The sequence below is a fragment of the Medicago truncatula genome, chromosome 3, assembly GCF_003473485.1.
Source record: "Medicago truncatula cultivar Jemalong A17 chromosome 3, MtrunA17r5.0-ANR, whole genome shotgun sequence".
NCBI classification, from domain to species: domain Eukaryota; kingdom Viridiplantae; phylum Streptophyta; class Magnoliopsida; order Fabales; family Fabaceae; genus Medicago; species Medicago truncatula.
Genome location: NC_053044.1, coordinates 44,107,411 through 44,125,129, shown reverse-complemented (window position 1 = coordinate 44,125,129; position 17,719 = coordinate 44,107,411). Strand labels below are relative to the sequence as shown.

The window sequence follows — 17,719 nt, the reverse complement described above, 5'->3', positions numbered from 1 at the left end:
TACACATATACTTTACTACTTTATTACCATGGGAACAAAATCATGAGTGAGAAGTATATTGCTTGGTCTCATATCCCTATGAATAATAGGACCACCTCGACATTCCTCATGTAGAAAACGCAATCCCTTTGCAATCCCAAGTGCAATACCATATCTTTGAGACCAATCAAGAACTGCTTCACTATTTTCTACAACAAAATAAAAATCTTAGAGTGCCTTTAAAGTATACTTTGTTAGACTTGAAGATAAGATAAAACAACATAAGGCACTTACCAAATAAATGCCAATGAAGAGACTTATTGCAAATATATTCATATATGAGAATATTTTTATTTTCTTTGCAACAATACCCCAACAGCATCACTATATTCTTGTGTCTAGCAAAACTCAAGACATAAACCTCAGAATGAAATTCAGAAAACCCTTGTGCACTTTCTTCTTTCCTTACTTTTGCAGCTATTTGTTGTCCATCTTTAAGAACACCCTTATATACATGACCATATCCACCTTCACCTATTAAGTTATCCTTTGAAAAATCATTTGTTGCAAGCTGTATTTCAGAATAGCTGAACCTATTTGACTCCTTGATAGATAACTCTGTCCTTATTCCACAACCAACACATAGAATTGGTGCACCTGAAGATTTTGGTAGAAACACACATTGATTTTGCTTTTGGCCAATTTGAGAAGTCATGAGATGTCTATGTTCTCCTTTGATGCTTATACCTTGAATGACAATTAGATCCCACATTCATTACAATTTGTGAGATTTTGTGTTTGGGAATGCTGCAATAACTTAAACAGGAAGAAATATGAAGATAAAGACGGTTGCACACAAATTACTCCAAATCGTATGTAGACACTAAGTTTTAGGTTCACTTCGCTCTCATCAGTTTGTGCAAACTGGATGCAAAAGGGATAACCTTCCAAATTTATATTTTAGAAATTTCTCCCACAAATTATTTATAACATTCCAAAATAGTGCACATATAAAATGCTTTGTGAACGTTAAAAATTTAAGAAAGGGATCCTAACCTGATTTTTCATGCTTAGAAGAAGACCTAGAATGTAATGAACTGGTGGCATATGAATGCATTGAATAGCTCTTAATAGTACCAGAGCTATCAGAAGAAGCTAAGGAATTTGGATAACTTTTACAAGAGATGATAGACTGCTCAATGTCTTGCATGCTATGACAATCTGATAATGATACAAACTTGGACAAAGAATACACAGGTTTTGTTTCTGCAATTTTGTCATGTGCATTTTGAGATCTCCATATATCCACAGACAAGTCATCTTTAACCAATGCTACATTACATGGTATCTTGTTAAGGTGGAATCTCATGTCGCGCCGAAGGTATCTGTTCAAATTTTGCTCAATAAAATTGAAAACCATTGGATAAAAATAACAAGGAAACTAAGAAAAAAAATGAAATCATAATTAATAATACCTATCAAGTACAATCCAAGATGCATTATAGTTTTTAACCTCTTGTAAGATAATCTGTCTAATTGGAAAACCTGCGGTGACTTGAATGTCAATGGTAACCTGGACATGAACATAGTATAGCTATTATATTAGTTTCAACTTCAAGGTTAAAAATAATACTCACACATTATTACAAAGGTTTGAGAACCTAAAATATACCCCTTGGATTTCAAAATCTTCAAGACATGATAAAAGCTCATTTGCATATACATGCACTTTTTTTCTGACTTCTTCCTCCATTGCACGAAAGTTGGTGCCAGCAAAAGACTCGGGACATGCTAATGTCTGGTATCCCACTGTTAATCGAAAATGAAGGAACAGAAAAGTAACAAAATTATTGAAGTAAAAAATAGAATGCTAAAACCATACAAGAAATTATAAAAATACAAATAGTCTCGTCAAAATTTATCGATTTTCTTGATAGTTGTCGTAAATAATTTTAAAACAACAGCTAAAAATGAACAGAGCGAGTAATAAGAGACGGGATAATATGATATAACACTTACTAGGGTGGGACACCTTATGCAAGATGCATAGCACAAGCAACCTGTCACCGGAAGAGAGAATGATATCCTTGGCATGAACATGATCGATGACGAGCTTAATATCGTGCTCATTGCGGTCCCTTGTGGCATCACAAGCAACAATGATGCAAGAAGGAGAAGGAGGACTGTCCATATATATTCAAATCAACATTAATGTGAATCATAAGCTCATTACGGTTCCTTTTTTGCTAGCAGAAAGTGTAATATTGGTATATATTGTCCTGATAAGTAGAAGTGGCATTGATTAATGAAATCATGGACCAATGATTCAATGACAGAAGCTTTCTTCTTCCCTTGTCACAACACTGGTCATGTTTCTTGATGATGTGACAACATCAAGAAAAGATGCTTAGAATATTCTTGGTACAAATGTTGTGGTATATATATATGCCGCCTTGAACATGCATGCTAACAAGGGAAAAAGTACGAGGAACTTGAAGACAGGTTTTAGTCTCTGCATTCTCGTACATGCTTTCCAAGATACTAGATTCTATTCTACTGTTCAGTGTTAAACTATTCAATCTGTCCTTTTCAGCTTTAAACAATTTAATTCAATATTACCTTACCCTTATTGCCGTTAGCACAGTCAACGTTAATTGATTCCAGATAAACAACAAATATAAACAACAAATGATTTTTTTGTTCTTAATCATCTCATTCTACTAGGGAAATGGGTCATGAAAATTCAAAGTTCGAATAAAAGATTATTTGAGTAAATAATTTAATTTAAGTACTATGTGTATGACATACTTTTAAGAAATTTAATCAAATTTTTATTTTTAAATTGTTCTTACGAGTGTATTGAAATCAACTTAGGACATGCTTTGCAAGTATATTTACATATCATGAAAATAACTCAAATGAATTCTTTGAAAATTATTTAATTTGGGTCTAGTTCGGATTGATTTATTTAAGTTTATCTACTAACATAAACACTTAGTAGATTGTTTAAGATAGCTTATGATGACATGTTCATAAGCTGTTTTCAGCTTATTTTTATAAGCTCTCCAAGATAACTTATGAAAACATCTTATAACTTACACAAAAATAATTTTATTTTAGTTTATCTTCTATTATAAAAATAGCTTGTACAGAAGTGCTTATCATGATAAGAACTTATGCTATAAGCTGCAAAAAAAGTTGTTTAAAGTTTTTCAATCATTGCTAAGTAAAGTGTTTTGTAAAGTTAAAATTGTAGAAGTGGTTCCCTTGGTTTTAATTGCATTGACATAAGAGCAACAGAAGCTACAGATCAATATTTTATGCATCTTCACATACCTGAATTAATTTTGATGTCCTAATCCTAATGAGATTATTTGATTAAATTTATGAGATAGATCACATAATGTAGCACATTTGGTCAGCTTCTTCATGAATGAATTTTAATCTTGGATTTGTCCCATAACCACATTGGATCGGTCCTCCCATAACATTGTATGCATTTTCTATTGATTTGTGAGCTTATCTCTGATTCTATTGTTTCTATAGTCTATTTATATGGTAGAACACATTAATTTAATAGTGAGTAGCACAAGAATTTCGAAATAAAAAGTAATCAGAAGAATATGCATGCAGCCTCCAACTTTATTATACATTCTAAATGTGAATTTGAGTACATATGGTTTTGAGTTGATCATATCTACAGAGGAACATCAGAAGGGTAATCTTTGGGATGCTTCTCAATGACTTTTCTAAGTTCTCTTTCTTGTTCCTCAAGGTTTGATGAAAGTTTGTCATAGACATCAGTAAACATGTCCTCAAGTGGAGGTTTTTGTGCTTTCTCTGCCACTTGAATAGCCTGCATTAACTGTAATACAAATCAGAAAACAAAATGTCAAAAATCAAAACACGCTGGTGCATGCATACCAAGATTTATATTATGGACTAAAATTGCAACAAAATTAACAACTTGAACTCACCTGCTTCCTGACACTGCTTCTAAGCTCCAATTCATCCTTGTCACTCCACCAACCATTTCTTTCAACCCACTTTTTGAATCTATTCACAGGATTTCTTTCCATCTTCCAATATTCGATCTCATCAATTGGTCTGTACTTCGTTGAATCGTCAGATGTAGAGTGGTGTCCTACTCTATAACTAAGAGCCTAAACATCATTCACCATGAGATCAGTTAGTGAAAATATTTAGAATCATGATAATCTTAGCTTGACGTGAAATTAGGAGCTCAAGTTAATCATACCTCGATTAAGACTGGTCTTTGTTCTTTTATAGCAATTTCACGTGCAGTATGAACTGCACTATAAACAGCAAGTGCATCATTTCCATCTACTCGAATACTCCATATTCCATAAGCTTGACCTTTCACCACAATACCATCACCTAACCAATTACCAAACATGTAAGTTTCTAGTTTTTCTAATATCTCGGAAGTAAATGACATCACATAAACTTGAACATGAACTAGGCCATTTAATTAAAGGCTTATGCGCTTAACAAATAAATGCATATGTAAAAAGCTTGATACTGAAAAAAAAGTAGGAAGAATTTGCAGAGTACTTCGAAATTGTTCTTCGACAGGGGTACTGATGGCCCATCCATTGTTACGACAAATAAAAATAACTGGTGCCTCCATTACTGCTGCAAAATTCATACCAGCATGGAAATCTCCCTACAGTATTTCAAATATCAGCAATGAGGAACATAGGGATATCTTTTTCTATTATTACTTCCTTAAGAGAGATGGTTCATATATTCATAATCACTAACCTCACTAGTACCTCCATCCCCACAAAAAGTTACTGCACAAGCACTTTTTCCGTCCATTTTAAGCGAATAAGCAGCGCCTACAGCTTGAGGAAGTTGTGTTCTGAATTTCTTGCCAAACAACATTAACTTATTCAGATTGAATGTCACAAATTAACAATTGCAATTATTATAACATGTTACAATATACGGTATCTATGTCTTACGCAATAGGGGATGAGACTGTGAAGTAATTGTGGTTGTTAGAGCCGTAGTGTATAGGCATTTGTCTTCCTTTACCAAAATCATTTGTGTTTCCAAATAATTGATGAGCAAATTGTTGCAGAGTGAAACCGCGCCATAGCAGAACTCCAGGCTCACGGTACTAGCAGTCACAATGTTATGTACATTTAATTATAAATAATTAATCAAATATAAGTGTTCAATAAAACAGGACTATTGTTCACTTATTAGTTAATGAAATTTCAAAATTAATCTTGAATTTGAAAATTCTCAATAGGACTATTTTAAAATGTTGATAATTTCAGAGACTAAATTATATTATAAGTGTCTTAAATTGGTGATTCACATTTAGGAGTTTCAATTGTCCTATTTTGTTATTATAGATCCATAATAGCAGAAAGTGTAATATAGAAAAATGAAAAAAGGGAGTTGAATTTGAAAAAAAGCACGAGGGAATTTCAACGCCTTGGGGCAGAAGCAAACCTGAGGCAAGATAATATCATCAGAAGAAAGTGCAGCTGCTGATGCAATGTTAACTGCTTCTTCTCCCATTGAAGTGAGGTAGAAGGAAATTCTTCCTTGTCTCTGTACCTCATAGAATATGCTGTCCATAGTTTGAAGAGTGACCATCTCAGAATACATCCTCACAGCCATTTCTTTGCTAACCTAAACATATTTCTTCAACGATATTTTCAGAGGTCCAACTACATAGTACGATACGACATTGATACAGAGATATGACATACCTGAACATGATTGGTGTGTTTCATGGGCTCACCATCTTCATCAAGGACTCGATAACAAGGAACCCTTTTGTGAGAAGCATCTGAAATGAATCTCATTTCAGAAGTGAATCCAACTTTCCCTCCAGGAAAATCGATGAACTGAAACAGTGAGAGGCAGAATTAAATAATGTTGGGGAATGAATAATGCAACATTTTTTTTTAGATAAATATAATGCAACATTTATAGGAATAATTTGGAAATCAATTTTTTAGCTTATTGATAAAAGCCACCCTGCTTTATTATAGGGATTTCAAAGCCAAAATAATTTTAGAACCTAATTCTGTTGATCTCATACACATATTTTGGCAATGCCTTTGTTCCAAGTATTATATTTTTAACAATTTTTTTGAGGTATTTTTAACATATTAGTGGTGCATATCATTATTTGAAATGAAATTAAGTTTGTAAATACTTTTCTATTTTTAGTTTAAAAAATAGAAATGTATATGTTTATCACCAGTTGTGTTTTAACTAAAGAACACTGAATTGCTTTTAGATATATAATTATCATTGTCTAAGGAGGGATAAAATGGTCAATTATTGGAGGCTGCCTAGACTCTATTTTTGTGAAGAAAAAAAAAAGTTTGGATGACTTGGATTCCATCCCCAAGCCTTATGGTCAGACCAAACCTCAAGGCTCATTTAGTATTTACATATTATTTATTAAAAAGGTCTTCAAACTCCAATAAGAGTTGAATACACATCCTTGCATAATATGAATTAACTCCTAACTAGTTGGACCAACCTTCATTGGCGAGGTTGCCTCGACTTTGAGAAAGAAAGGAAAATATATATTAAAGATTTGATTCCTATGTAACTTTTTGTATAGCTTGTTTAGTTTTATTTTGGGGAAAATACACTAAACTCCCCTAAGGTTTATCTAAATGTAACACACACACCCTCTAATTTTACACTTATCACAAGTTTATTATGCTTGAAATCATGTTTTGGTTTCCAAATTTTGTTTTAAGCGGAGAGGTCACAAATGGAGGAAAATCAATGTAATTGAACAATACTGGAAGCTTAGTTCAGTCGCTATAATTAATGATTTTCGGTGGAAACAATGGAAAAAGGAAATGCTACCTACATTTTTGGACTTCAATCTTTTTGTATTTTTAAGTGTTAAGAGAGAAGGGAGGTTTCTATGTATTTGATGAGAACTCAAGGGAGGTTTATGTCTATTTTAAAACTAAAGGGGGTGTTTCTGTCATTTAATAAGAATTATAGCATGGAGATGGAGTTGTTGATGAAATTGGAATGCCCATCATTGTAAGTAAGGATTAGACCAAATCCCATATCTTTAGCAAAGATCCCTTTTTCTATATTCCAGAAAGATAAGACCCTTGTTCACGTGTTTGAATTGGATAAGTTTCTAATTTAATTTTACGCTAAATGGATATTTGGTAATTGTGTTAAAATAAATATTAAATATGATCACCAAAAAAATATTAAATATTGTATACTTAAAAAAAAAAATCAGAACCAGATGTCATTTATTTTATTTTTCATGTCATATTAGTCCTTTCAACTAAAAATGTCATCAATGTTTTTTTTTTTGAGAGGATGTCAACGATGTTGTATCCAAATTATAATATAAAAAATCTTACTTAACCATTAAAAAAATAATTATTTTTTGCTAATATAAATTTAGGGTGAGAATTACATCTTCAATAATCAAGATAGTATCTAAAATATATTATAAATCAGCAAATTAAAACATTATTTTTAGTTAAGAATATAACTTCGTTGTTGTACTTGTAGCATTTATAAAATGCAATAAACATCTTCTAAAAAAACATGAAGGATTATTTATTAAATACCCCACATGATTCTTGTAATAATTTTCTAAAAGAAAAAAAAACACCCCACGCGATTTTAATTTATAAAATTTAGGTTAGCTGTCTCATAATCAATTAGAGAAAACACGTGGGAAACTTTTATAAAATGAAAAATACAAAAATAGTCTAAGTATTTTATTTACTATTTTTTTTTACATATTTGAGTCTAGTCTCCCTAATTTTTACTCCACTCCACATTTTGTATTTCACTTCATCTTTTCTTGCTGGTGGCTAGAGATTGGGGTGTCCCATATTCAAATCCCAATTCTCAGCCGCGAATAAAATGAGATAAGGTCACGTTGCCTCATCAATAGAATTCAGATGGTAAAAAAGTTATGTGAAAAACATAAGTTACAACATGCAATTCTTCACTCCCTAGGCTGATTAGAAGTAAAGAAATAGAACCAAATTGTTCAGACTCTAGTGACAAGAAGCTCCTTCTAAAGAGTTATCCGGGAAATACCGGATTCGATTCCTAGGAGGAACAACATTTGGTCAGTGCGCATGCCTCTACGCATGAACCGGATTAATCATTCACCTTTGGTGGGTCGAAAACCGGTGCAAAAATAAAAAAAAATGAACGGATTGTAGCCTATAGAGGAGGTTATCACCCGGGTTTTGATAGTAAATTTAAAATGTTGGTATAATGAAAAAATATACTTAATTAACAGATAAATATTTTGAGTGCATGCACCTGATCATGATGGTCATCGTGGATGACATGCTGCAAATCCAACTGTGCCTGGGCTTTTGTGGATTCATAACGCGATGATGATGCAACAAATGGCTGAGAAGAAGAGTGGCGGTTGATGAATGTTGATCCTGATCCTAGTAACAAGCTAGCTAGCTTACTTTGAAGGTGCTGGTGATTAGGAACTAATAAGGTCTTAGACCTTCTCAATAACAAGGATGCCATATTCTATTCAGTCAAAATTTCACAGGGAAATGAAAATGCTATAATAGAAAAATTTATGATGGGAAAAGGACAAATTCTAGTAGTCAGCCATTATTTTCTTCTTATCTGAGTACGTTGTCTCTTGTCTCGACAGCAAAGACGTGGAGAGCTTGTGTCGTGAGTTTTTTGAAAACCTTTTATAGGTGTCATGTCAGTTATTATTATCTTCTCATAATCTCATGAATATATGGGACCATGTCAGATGCATGTATTGTTGTTATCTTAACATAATTTTGATCATCAAGAGTTAGGGTAAGGAACTTATCTACACCTTCAAGTTAAGTGTGTTATCAAATCACGTGGATTTGTTTGGACGTCTCGTAAGTGCAACTCAAATAATTAAAGGTTATAGAGATATTCGATATTTTTTTTTTCCTTCTGAAAGGACATATTTTTTCTTTTTTGGTCAGAAAAGGACAAATATTTGATACGTTGTAAAGTGAATTTGTTGTTTATCGTAAGTTTTTTTTTTTTAGGGAATCGTAAGTTTTATTATTAAACTCTTTAAAACAATATAAATCCATGTGTGCTAGCTTCTTATTGTTGAAATTAATAAGAAAATTTGTTGATAAAAAAAAAAAAAATCAATATCTATGTTTGTAGACATCTAATAAGTATCTCCTTTCTTTGTTTCAATTAAATTAACTATAAAATTCATTGTTGAACTAAGAAGTTTGATGAGGTAAGAACAACTAATTTTCAACAGTGATTCTCTTTCTTCAAATAGAAACGTCATTGAGTCATGTGTTTCTTAACTACTCCAAAGAACGTTAAGTACAATATTTTTGGAGTTTTATGTTGGAACAATTAGGGTTCCACTATCAAGAGAATGGATCAAGGAGAATGGAGGGTTGCAGAATAAATGTGACAAATTAGACTAATGAGAAAAATCAAAATTTTATTAACAAAGAAAGGAATGAATGAATTGCATGAAAATATGAATCATATTACAAAGTCCACAATAGGATTACTTAAATCTTAGACAATCCAACTAAATATCTCAACAAACTAACTAAATATCACTTTCATTTGCATACACCATCGATCAGAATTGTCTCCTTTCAACATAGGCAGATTAGAAGCGAATTGATTTGATGTTGTGTTTGAGTTTGCCATTAATCTTGATTAGGTTAATGGATGAATTGAACTAAGCTCTATTATACCAATTTGTTGGAACAATTAGTGTTCCAAGGGATCAAAGAGATGAAAGGGCTGAGAGAATGATTTGATGTATTAGTTTAATGAGAAAAATCAAAATTTTATGAACAATGAAGATAGTAAGCAATCTTAAAGAGCAATTTTTTTGTTTGGGATGCTTGGTCCTTGAACCGGCCCTAAGTCCTAGGCTTTGGTGGAATCATAACGCGAGAAGTAAGAAATAGTATTAGCCGGTGATGCAACAAATGGCTCCGATTGTTGGTTAATAAATGTTGTTCCCAATTCCCATTCCTAACCAACAGTGCCAAATTATATTTTTAAGGTGCTGGTGATTAGAAACTATATTGTCCTGGACCTTCTCAATAACAACGTTGCCATCACTATGATTGGATTGGGATGGAGAAAAGGACTAGCTGCAATGGTACATTACTCAGCCATTATTTCTTATCTTGGTACGTCGCGACAGCAAGGACGTGGAGCTGTGTCGTGAGTTTATAGAAAACCTTTTATAGATCTGTTATTATCTTCTCATAATCTCATGGGATATGGGACCACGTCAGACCCATGTATTGTTGTTATCTCAAGTCAAGTAAAGGGTCATAGATGTGGATTATTTTAGACTTCAAAAAAAAATCCGTCTACAAAATGGAAAATGCTCCAATCTAAACTTCTTTCACATCCAAAATATTTTGGGTCTCACCCACTCCTAGACCAACCCTCATTGAAATTAAATAATTCAATAGGGTGTTTAGTTCCACATCCACTCAAGAAAAACGCAAATCCACGGACTTTCTAACGTGGTGAAAATAAAAAGCTACTAATTGTGGCTAAAATAAAACTCACATTTACTGTTAAAAAAATGCTAACAAATGTTCGTAAGGCATTGATTAAGCTTTCAAAATTAGCAATTTTTTACACCGGAAATTTTATAGTTATACTTTTACATGTGTTTAATTTGTATTTTCAAGACAAAAATTTATGTTTACGGATGCTTTAAACAATGCTCTTAAGACATTAATTAGCAAGACTCTTAGAATTTTTCTGCTGTGGAATTAAACACTCGTTAAATAATTGAGAATTACTGCTATATTGTATACCAGCTACAAACCGCATTATTCGATTCACGAATAAATCTCACTTCACAACCATTATAGATACTATCGAAGAATTTCCTTTGCAGTACTAATATAAAAAATTGGTCTCCGATGATTAGTCAAGTTGTTTGAGATGGGATACTGAAAGAATATTATGAAGGATGTATGATTATGATCTTGGCTACTGCCATTTCCTCCTTCCCCTAACAAATTATCTAACTAATATTAGCCTATAATCTTTATTTTGGTAACTGCTACATTATAAATTTCATCTCGTTCCCAGCAATAAATAGTCCAAGTCTATTAACTCCAATATGATCCCCCAACCCATTAACTTTCACATATCACAATCAGAGTTTGTAAATTGTAACCCCACTTCAATTCACCATCCATATTCCCCACAAACTGCTATACAATATTTAGACACCACATTCTGTCTCCATCTCCCATACCAGCAAATTCAGCAGCAGATAAATATCTTTGCCACCATAATGCTGTAATTGATTTGATTCAAAAGTATATACATGGTTTTTTATGCCAACCCAACTGCATCCTATGAACTCTTTACTACCTCTATTTTCCATAGCCTTCCTCACTCGAACCGCGCTCTCCCATCTGCCACTCATCTGATATACCTGAGCCAACACCAAGTAAGGTAAGGATATTTGTGGTGCCCTCTCCATTATTTTTGTCGCAACTACTTCAATATCTTGCAAGTCTCCAGACACTGCACAAGCAGAAAGAATTGACCTCCAAATGTCCGTGGTAGTTTTATACGGCATCTTTTCCACAATGTCAACGGCTTCTTTGAGGTTACCAGCTCTACATAACATCTCCACAACATATGAATAATGTTCTTCCTCTGGTTTTACTCCAAATTCCATCTCCATTTGGGAAAATATTTTAATTCCTTCATCAACCAAGTTCCCATAGTTGCATGCTAGTAGAACTGCAGCCAACGTTATTCGATCAGGTGGCATTCCTTCTCTTCTCAATTCCTCAAAGAGGTCCATGGTCACACACACTTTGCCATTGTAAGACAGTCCCATCATTATAGTATTCCATGATACCAAATCTTTTGTTTTTATTTCATTGAAGATATTCAATGCATTATCAATAAATCCAAATTTAGCATACATATCAACAAGTGAATTGGTAACAACTGAATCGGACTCAAAACCAAATTTATGAACCAAGGCATGGATTTGATTTCCCACTTCTACTGGCAAGAAAATGGAAACAGAACTCAGAAGACAGCTAACCGTGTATTTCGTTGGTCTGATATTCTTCCTCAAGGTTGGCATAAAGAGCTGCAGAGCGTCTTCCCCCAAATCATGTCTAGCATAGCATGAAATCATCGAATTGCATAGAGCTGAATCCCATTGCTCTTGTTCTTCAAAGAGCCGCACAGCATCCTCCAATCTGTTGCATTTGGAAAAGAGGTCAATAGCAGCACTTGATACAATGCTATTATAAACAAATCCCACCTTAAAACAAAAGGCAAAAACTTGCTTACCCTTCTCCAAATCTCGCAAGTTGGAACAAACACTCATCAATGTTGAACACGTAAACTCATCAGGCAACAACTCCGCAGCTTTCATGCAACAAAACTGCTCAAGAGCAAGCTCTTGTCGCCCGGCTCTATGACAAGCCCATATCAAAGAGTTCCAAGATATAAAATCAAGCTGCTTCATACTCAAAATCACGCCAAAACAATAATCAACAAGATCAAACTTCCCATACATAGCTATCAACGAATTTCCAATCACCACATTAGACAATTCCATCCCACTTCTAATCATCATACCATGAACCTCCTTAGCACGACAAGAACTCGACACAAGCGATGTCAAAATGGAAAAAGTAAACCCACTTGGTCTCACACCAGCACCTTGCATTTCAACAAAAACCCCCAAGGCATGACTAGAAAATCCACAAGAAGCATAACCCGAAATCATTGTGTTCCAACTAACAACATCTCTAACAGGCATTTCATCAAACATGTAACATGCCTTACCAACTTGACCACTTTTAAACAACCCTTTTAAGCAAATGTTCCAGGACGTTGAGTTCTTGTAAGAAATATCATCAAACACCTTCAATGCATCATTAATGTTGCCGAACTCAGTATAAAGATCGATACAGCGATTACCCAGATAGGTATATGAATTAAGACCCAATTTGAGAAAGTGGGCATGAACGATATTGAGAAAGTTTGAAGATTTATGAGATAAACAGTGATCTAGGAGAGTAGAACAATGAGAAAGTGTCGAGTGAAGATACTGTGTGTGCTTGAAAAATGGGTACATGCAAATAGTGGCTATATACACATAGGGCACAGAGGCATAGTTGGTAATAACATTCAAAAATCAAACACTGTTTCTCAATTAGAAGTGAGAAAGCAAATTGCAATGTTTGAATTTTTAGTATCTTCAACTATTGTTTCGGTTAGTTATGATACTTAAACCCTAAACTATATAAACCCTTGTCCCACAAGTAGCTTCGGGCACAATTCATTTCGAGATCAAAAAATAGTTTTTTTTTTTTTTTTTTTTTTTGAGGGAGAGATAAAAAATGGTTAGTTTTTTTATATGGAAAATAAATTAATCTCTTTTAATTTTGATTCATGGTAACATTTAGATTAATATATCATTGTATGAAAATATCAAAAACTAATTTGGGTATTATTTTTTTGCCGTAAACTCAACTGAACCATGAGAAAACTGTTATCGGTCAAATTAAATCTTTTTTTTAATAAAACAAATTAAATCTTTGGTCTTGGTTTCTTTTAATTATTTGTATAAATGATAGTGTAAAAAGACTTCGTATTTGATCATATCTCGAATCCGAATCTAGTTCTACGAACGTAACAATGTAAAAAAGATTAAGGGAGAATTTTATCGTTCATTGTAATCTTATTCGACTTGAGATATTAGTCTCTATAATTATGCACAAAAGGTTTTCAATATATGAAAAAAAAAAATTAAAAATAAAAAGTAATGTATGATCAATGGTTTTAGTTTAAAATAATACTTTATAAAATTGTATTTTAATTTTACTGTGTCTGTTAACTTTAAAATTGTCTTTTCATAATAAAACAGTAAAAACAAAACATATACTTATCTAGTAAAAAAAAAAAACAAAACATATACTTAAAAATGACAAACTTTTTAAAATAAATATAAATCTTCATGTGAAAACAATGCATCCTTCACCGAAAGCCAAAGATTGCTCTAAGAGTAGTAAGAGATTAAACCCCTAACTAAGTGGATTTAGATTACATGGATTACGGATGGGCAAAAAAACCAAAAACTGAATTGAACAAAAAAAAAACCAAAAACTGAATTGAACCAAAAAAAAACTGAACTATTACTAACAGTTTTGAAACTGAACTGAAACAGTTTAGTTCAGTTCAAAACAATTCAGTTCGGTAACTAAAATTCAATTTCATTTGTTTTTTCATATTTTTTTTCAAAGGTATCAATAATAACAGTTCAGTTCCGATTTGAAACAGTTCAGTTCAGTTATTTTAAATTTAACAAACAGTTCAGTTCGGTACAGTTTTTATCCCGAACTGAACCATGACCACCCTAACATGGATGACAGGGTGTTTTTAGGTAATTGTTTTTTAGACGGATGAAAAAACAGAACGATAGATAACTAGCGTTTGGGAACATGTTTGAGATCGGTTGAGACACTTTTTAAGTGTTTTTGGACAGTAGTTAATTACCATTCGATTTTTGGGATGTTTAAAGAGTAATTACATGTTTTTAATACTTTGAATAAAGACATAATTTGATTCACAAACCACTCGGGGGTCAATTCAATCTAACAAAGAAAAAAACAATATTAAATTAATGTTCAATTAATTTGTCCCAAGTATAATTTGAGTATTATTTTTTGTTAGTGGTAGTCTAATAAATGTATGCTAGCTAGCAATACTTTTTGTATTACTTTACCATCAAATCAAGTGTATAGATGAACATAAGAAAAGTGAAAACAGTATCTCCTCTTATTTGAGTGGAAAATGAGAAGAGATGTATCTTAGTAACCCTGTGTCAATTAATATGGTATTTTTCTACTATTTTTCACAATCTGTGGACAAAATCAGGGAGAAGACGCCCTCAGTTGAGCCTCCTCCCTTCTTAATAAGACCTGCCTCAATCAACTTGAGGTTCCAACCAACCATCACAGCTTACAAGCCTTCAAATATTAAACTGATTATTGCATAGCAAAATTAAAGCAGTCGTGCAATTTCAAACAAGAATGTTTTATCCTTGTTCCTTAACTTCAACATTTTCTCCCAACTTCTGGTGCAATCATAGGGAGGCTTAATGTTCCCAAACTTTTGCTTCATTATAATATAGATATTAGATAGCAGTAGTGCTAAGCGACACAACCTGCAAGGATCCAGCATTTGCAGATAATTCCAAATGCACCATTGTGAGTCAGAATTGAAGCTTTGTTCCAAATTCCAATCAGCTAGATTTTTGAACCTCAAAATACCTTCCTGTCAATAACTTCACTACATGATATGAATCTTGGGATTGATCTCTATACACGCACTAAACTTCAGGCTTGGCGTAGACAGCATAACATTTTTTTATGTTGCCTAGATTTCTATCACCTACGCAAATAATATGCTGCATAAGCGCCATACACTTTTCCAACTTCCGCCGCCTATTGTCCTACACTCAAGGCATTGCATGTATTTTGAGTAAAATCTTGTGCTTTTAATTCTAGCTGGTAGAGCTTTTACATCATTACTGTTCGCAAGAAACAGTGTCAACCCAACTCAAGCCACTTTATGCCCCTTAGGCCCTCACTCTCTTTAAATTGGTTAATCGGAGCTGAAAATAGCCCAGAAAACTTCAAAGCTTAATAGCAGTTCCAAGCATATTTCACAGAGTTGTCCTCCTTGGTTTGATTAATTTTCACCTAGAATTGAGAAGCTGAGTCTCTCATTTAACAATCCATCCAACTGCAACCAGGAATCTTCTGAACATTCTTATTTCTCATCAACTCTCTTACTTATGCCAATCCTTCCCAGTCCTCATAAGTTGCAAGTATGTTAGATAACTGTATATAAGCACCTGAATTTTCAGGATCAAGCTGAATAATTTTCTCTGCCGCCATCTTTCCAGTAATCTTGTTTTCATGGGATACGCAGCCTCTTAATACTGATAATCACATGTATGCATCAGCCTGAAAAGGCATCTCTTCAATAACATACATTGCTTCCCCAAAACAACCAGCTCGGGCAAAAAGGTCAACCATGCAAGAGTAATGTTCAATCCCTGGATTTATATCATACTCATGCTTCATAGTACGGAATAAATTTCTTCCTTCTTCTACCAGACCACAGTGATCACAGGCTGAAAGAACCCCGTTAAAAGTGATAGCCGAAGGCCTCACACCACTATACTCCATTTCATTAAAAAGGGTCAGTGCTTCTATTCCATATCCATTTGTCGCATATCCCATCAGCATTGTATTCCATGAAACTTCATCAGTTCTAATCATTCCATCAAAAACTTTTCGTCCCATCTCAACAATACCACATTTACAATAAAAATCAACAAGTGAGGTATAAATTATTTGGTCAGATTCAAGCCCCAATGTAATAGCTTTACCAAATACCTGCTCACCAAGTTCAAGGGATGATTTAATAGCACAAGCACTTATAACACTGGCAAAGCTAAACTTGTCCATTTTCACATCCAGCATATTCATCCTAGAGAAAGTATCCAAAGCCTAACTTGGACACGCATTCTGAGTGAGGCCAACCAAGATTGAATTCCATGAAATCAGGGTTTTATTAGGCATTGTTTGAAAAATCCCTTTTGCGTCTTCAATTCTTCCACAATTACAATACACAGTAATCATAGTATTAAGCAAGATCGCATCGTAAACTTTGAGCTCATCAAACAACTCGCAAGCTTCATGGGAGTGTTGACATTTGGAGTATGCATCGAGCAGAGTACTAGCAACCACGATATCATGAGTCGCCCCAATTTTAAAAGCATGATCATGCATTTGCTTCACAAGTTCAAAATTGAGCAAGCTACTAGCAGCACTCAAAATGTTTGCAACGGCAGGGAATTCTCCCCTAACTCCACTCCTACGCATTTGGTTGAATAAATCCAATGCTTCCATTTCCTCACCATTGGACACATAACCTGAAATAATCGAATTCCACAGCACAGAACAAGGATCAACCTTGTTATCAAAAACCCTTCTCGCATCACTCATTCTACCAGCATTTGCATAACCCGATACCAAAGCAGATAAAGAAAAATCATCAACATCCATCACAAAACCAACAACCCAAACAGCAATATCCAAATCACCACATTTCCCATAAAGATTAACTATCGAACTACACAGAACCTTGTCATGTTTGAATTCAAAACCATCAATAAAAACACGCGCATGAACTTGTTTCCCACAATCAAGAACAAACAAATCAGCACACGCCCCAAAAACAGTTGACAACACAAACGCATCACGGTGCATCGTTTCTAAAGGATCAAAAATCATCTCCTTAAATAGTAAAATCGCTTTTCTGGGATACCCATGTCGAGAATAACCATGAATCATCGAATTCCAAACAAGAGGATTCTTCATAGGCATAGCATTGAAGAGATTATGAGCTTGTTGAAGATCACCCGATTTGGAAAATGTCGAAACAAGTTGGTTCCACGAATAATGGCTTTTGTGGGGCATAGCGTGAAACAATTCCAGTGACTTTTTTCTGTGACTCAAGTTGATATGAGCTTCAATGAGGGTGTTCCATGAGAAAGGATTTGGTTGCGGCATTTCGTCGAACAGTTGGAGTTGTCTTGCTTCGCAAAGCGTGCGGCACACGCCATGTAACTCCATTCTCATAATTTAAACTTATTCTT

General features: G+C 33.8%; 3 protein-coding genes and 1 pseudogene across 3 annotated transcripts; all 4 read right to left on the bottom strand.

Annotated features, from left to right (window-relative positions):
* Positions 1–15: 15 nt before the first annotated feature.
* Positions 16–2,170, bottom strand: LOC25489741 (inactive protein kinase SELMODRAFT_444075). The gene is made up of 7 exons (XM_039832088.1): positions 1,999–2,170; positions 1,652–1,788; positions 1,455–1,552; positions 1,036–1,364; positions 837–923; positions 274–726; positions 16–188 (listed from the first exon to the last, which is right to left on the bottom strand). Exons 1-7 carry the CDS (start codon positions 2,168–2,170, stop codon positions 16–18), a joined length of 1,449 nt encoding a protein of 482 aa, XP_039688022.1.
* Positions 2,171–3,574: 1,404 nt separating this feature from the next.
* LOC25489740 (2-oxoisovalerate dehydrogenase subunit alpha 1, mitochondrial) lies at positions 3,575–8,666 on the bottom strand. Its single transcript, XM_013605895.3, has 9 exons — positions 8,302–8,666; positions 5,730–5,867; positions 5,467–5,649; positions 4,968–5,125; positions 4,765–4,864; positions 4,555–4,666; positions 4,238–4,377; positions 3,957–4,142; positions 3,575–3,844 (listed from the first exon to the last, which is right to left on the bottom strand). The coding sequence occupies exons 1-9, from the start codon at positions 8,521–8,523 to the stop codon at positions 3,677–3,679; spliced, it is 1,407 nt and encodes a 468-aa protein (XP_013461349.1). The 5' UTR covers positions 8,524–8,666; the 3' UTR covers positions 3,575–3,676.
* A 2,290-nt stretch (positions 8,667–10,956) lies between these two features.
* LOC25489739 (pentatricopeptide repeat-containing protein At1g43980, mitochondrial) lies at positions 10,957–13,302 on the bottom strand. Its single transcript, XM_013605894.3, has one exon. The coding sequence runs from the start codon at positions 13,121–13,123 to the stop codon at positions 11,234–11,236; it is 1,890 nt and encodes a 629-aa protein (XP_013461348.1). The 5' UTR covers positions 13,124–13,302; the 3' UTR covers positions 10,957–11,233.
* Positions 13,303–15,669: 2,367 nt separating this feature from the next.
* Positions 15,670–17,696, bottom strand: LOC25489738 (putative pentatricopeptide repeat-containing protein At1g77010, mitochondrial; annotated as a pseudogene).
* Between the last annotated feature and the right edge of the window lie 23 nt (positions 17,697–17,719).

Bases quoted from the DNA above. Each gene is read 5' to 3' on its own strand.
- LOC25489739 (XM_013605894.3), bottom strand. From the start codon at position 13,123: ATGTACCCATTTTTCAAGCACACACAGTATCTTCACTCGACACTTTCT.
- LOC25489740 (XM_013605895.3), bottom strand. From the start codon at position 8,523: ATGGCATCCTTGTTATTGAGAAGGTCTAAGACCTTATTAGTTCCTAAT. The intron at 5,126-5,466 runs GTTTGCTTCTGC...TGTGACTGCTAG, and splicing joins ATGATATTATCTTGCCTCAG to TACCGTGAGCCTGGAGTTCT. The intron at 4,143-4,237 runs GTATGATTAACT...AATGATGTTTAG, and splicing joins AAAGACCAGTCTTAATCGAG to GCTCTTAGTTATAGAGTAGG.
- LOC25489741 (XM_039832088.1), bottom strand. From the start codon at position 2,170: ATGGACAGTCCTCCTTCTCCTTCTTGCATCATTGTTGCTTGTGATGCC. The intron at 1,789-1,998 runs GTAAGTGTTATA...TTCGATTAACAG, and splicing joins GCATAAGGTGTCCCACCCTA to TGGGATACCAGACATTAGCA. The intron at 727-836 runs GTGTGCAACCGT...TTGTCATTCAAG, and splicing joins CATACGATTTGGAGTAATTT to GTATAAGCATCAAAGGAGAA.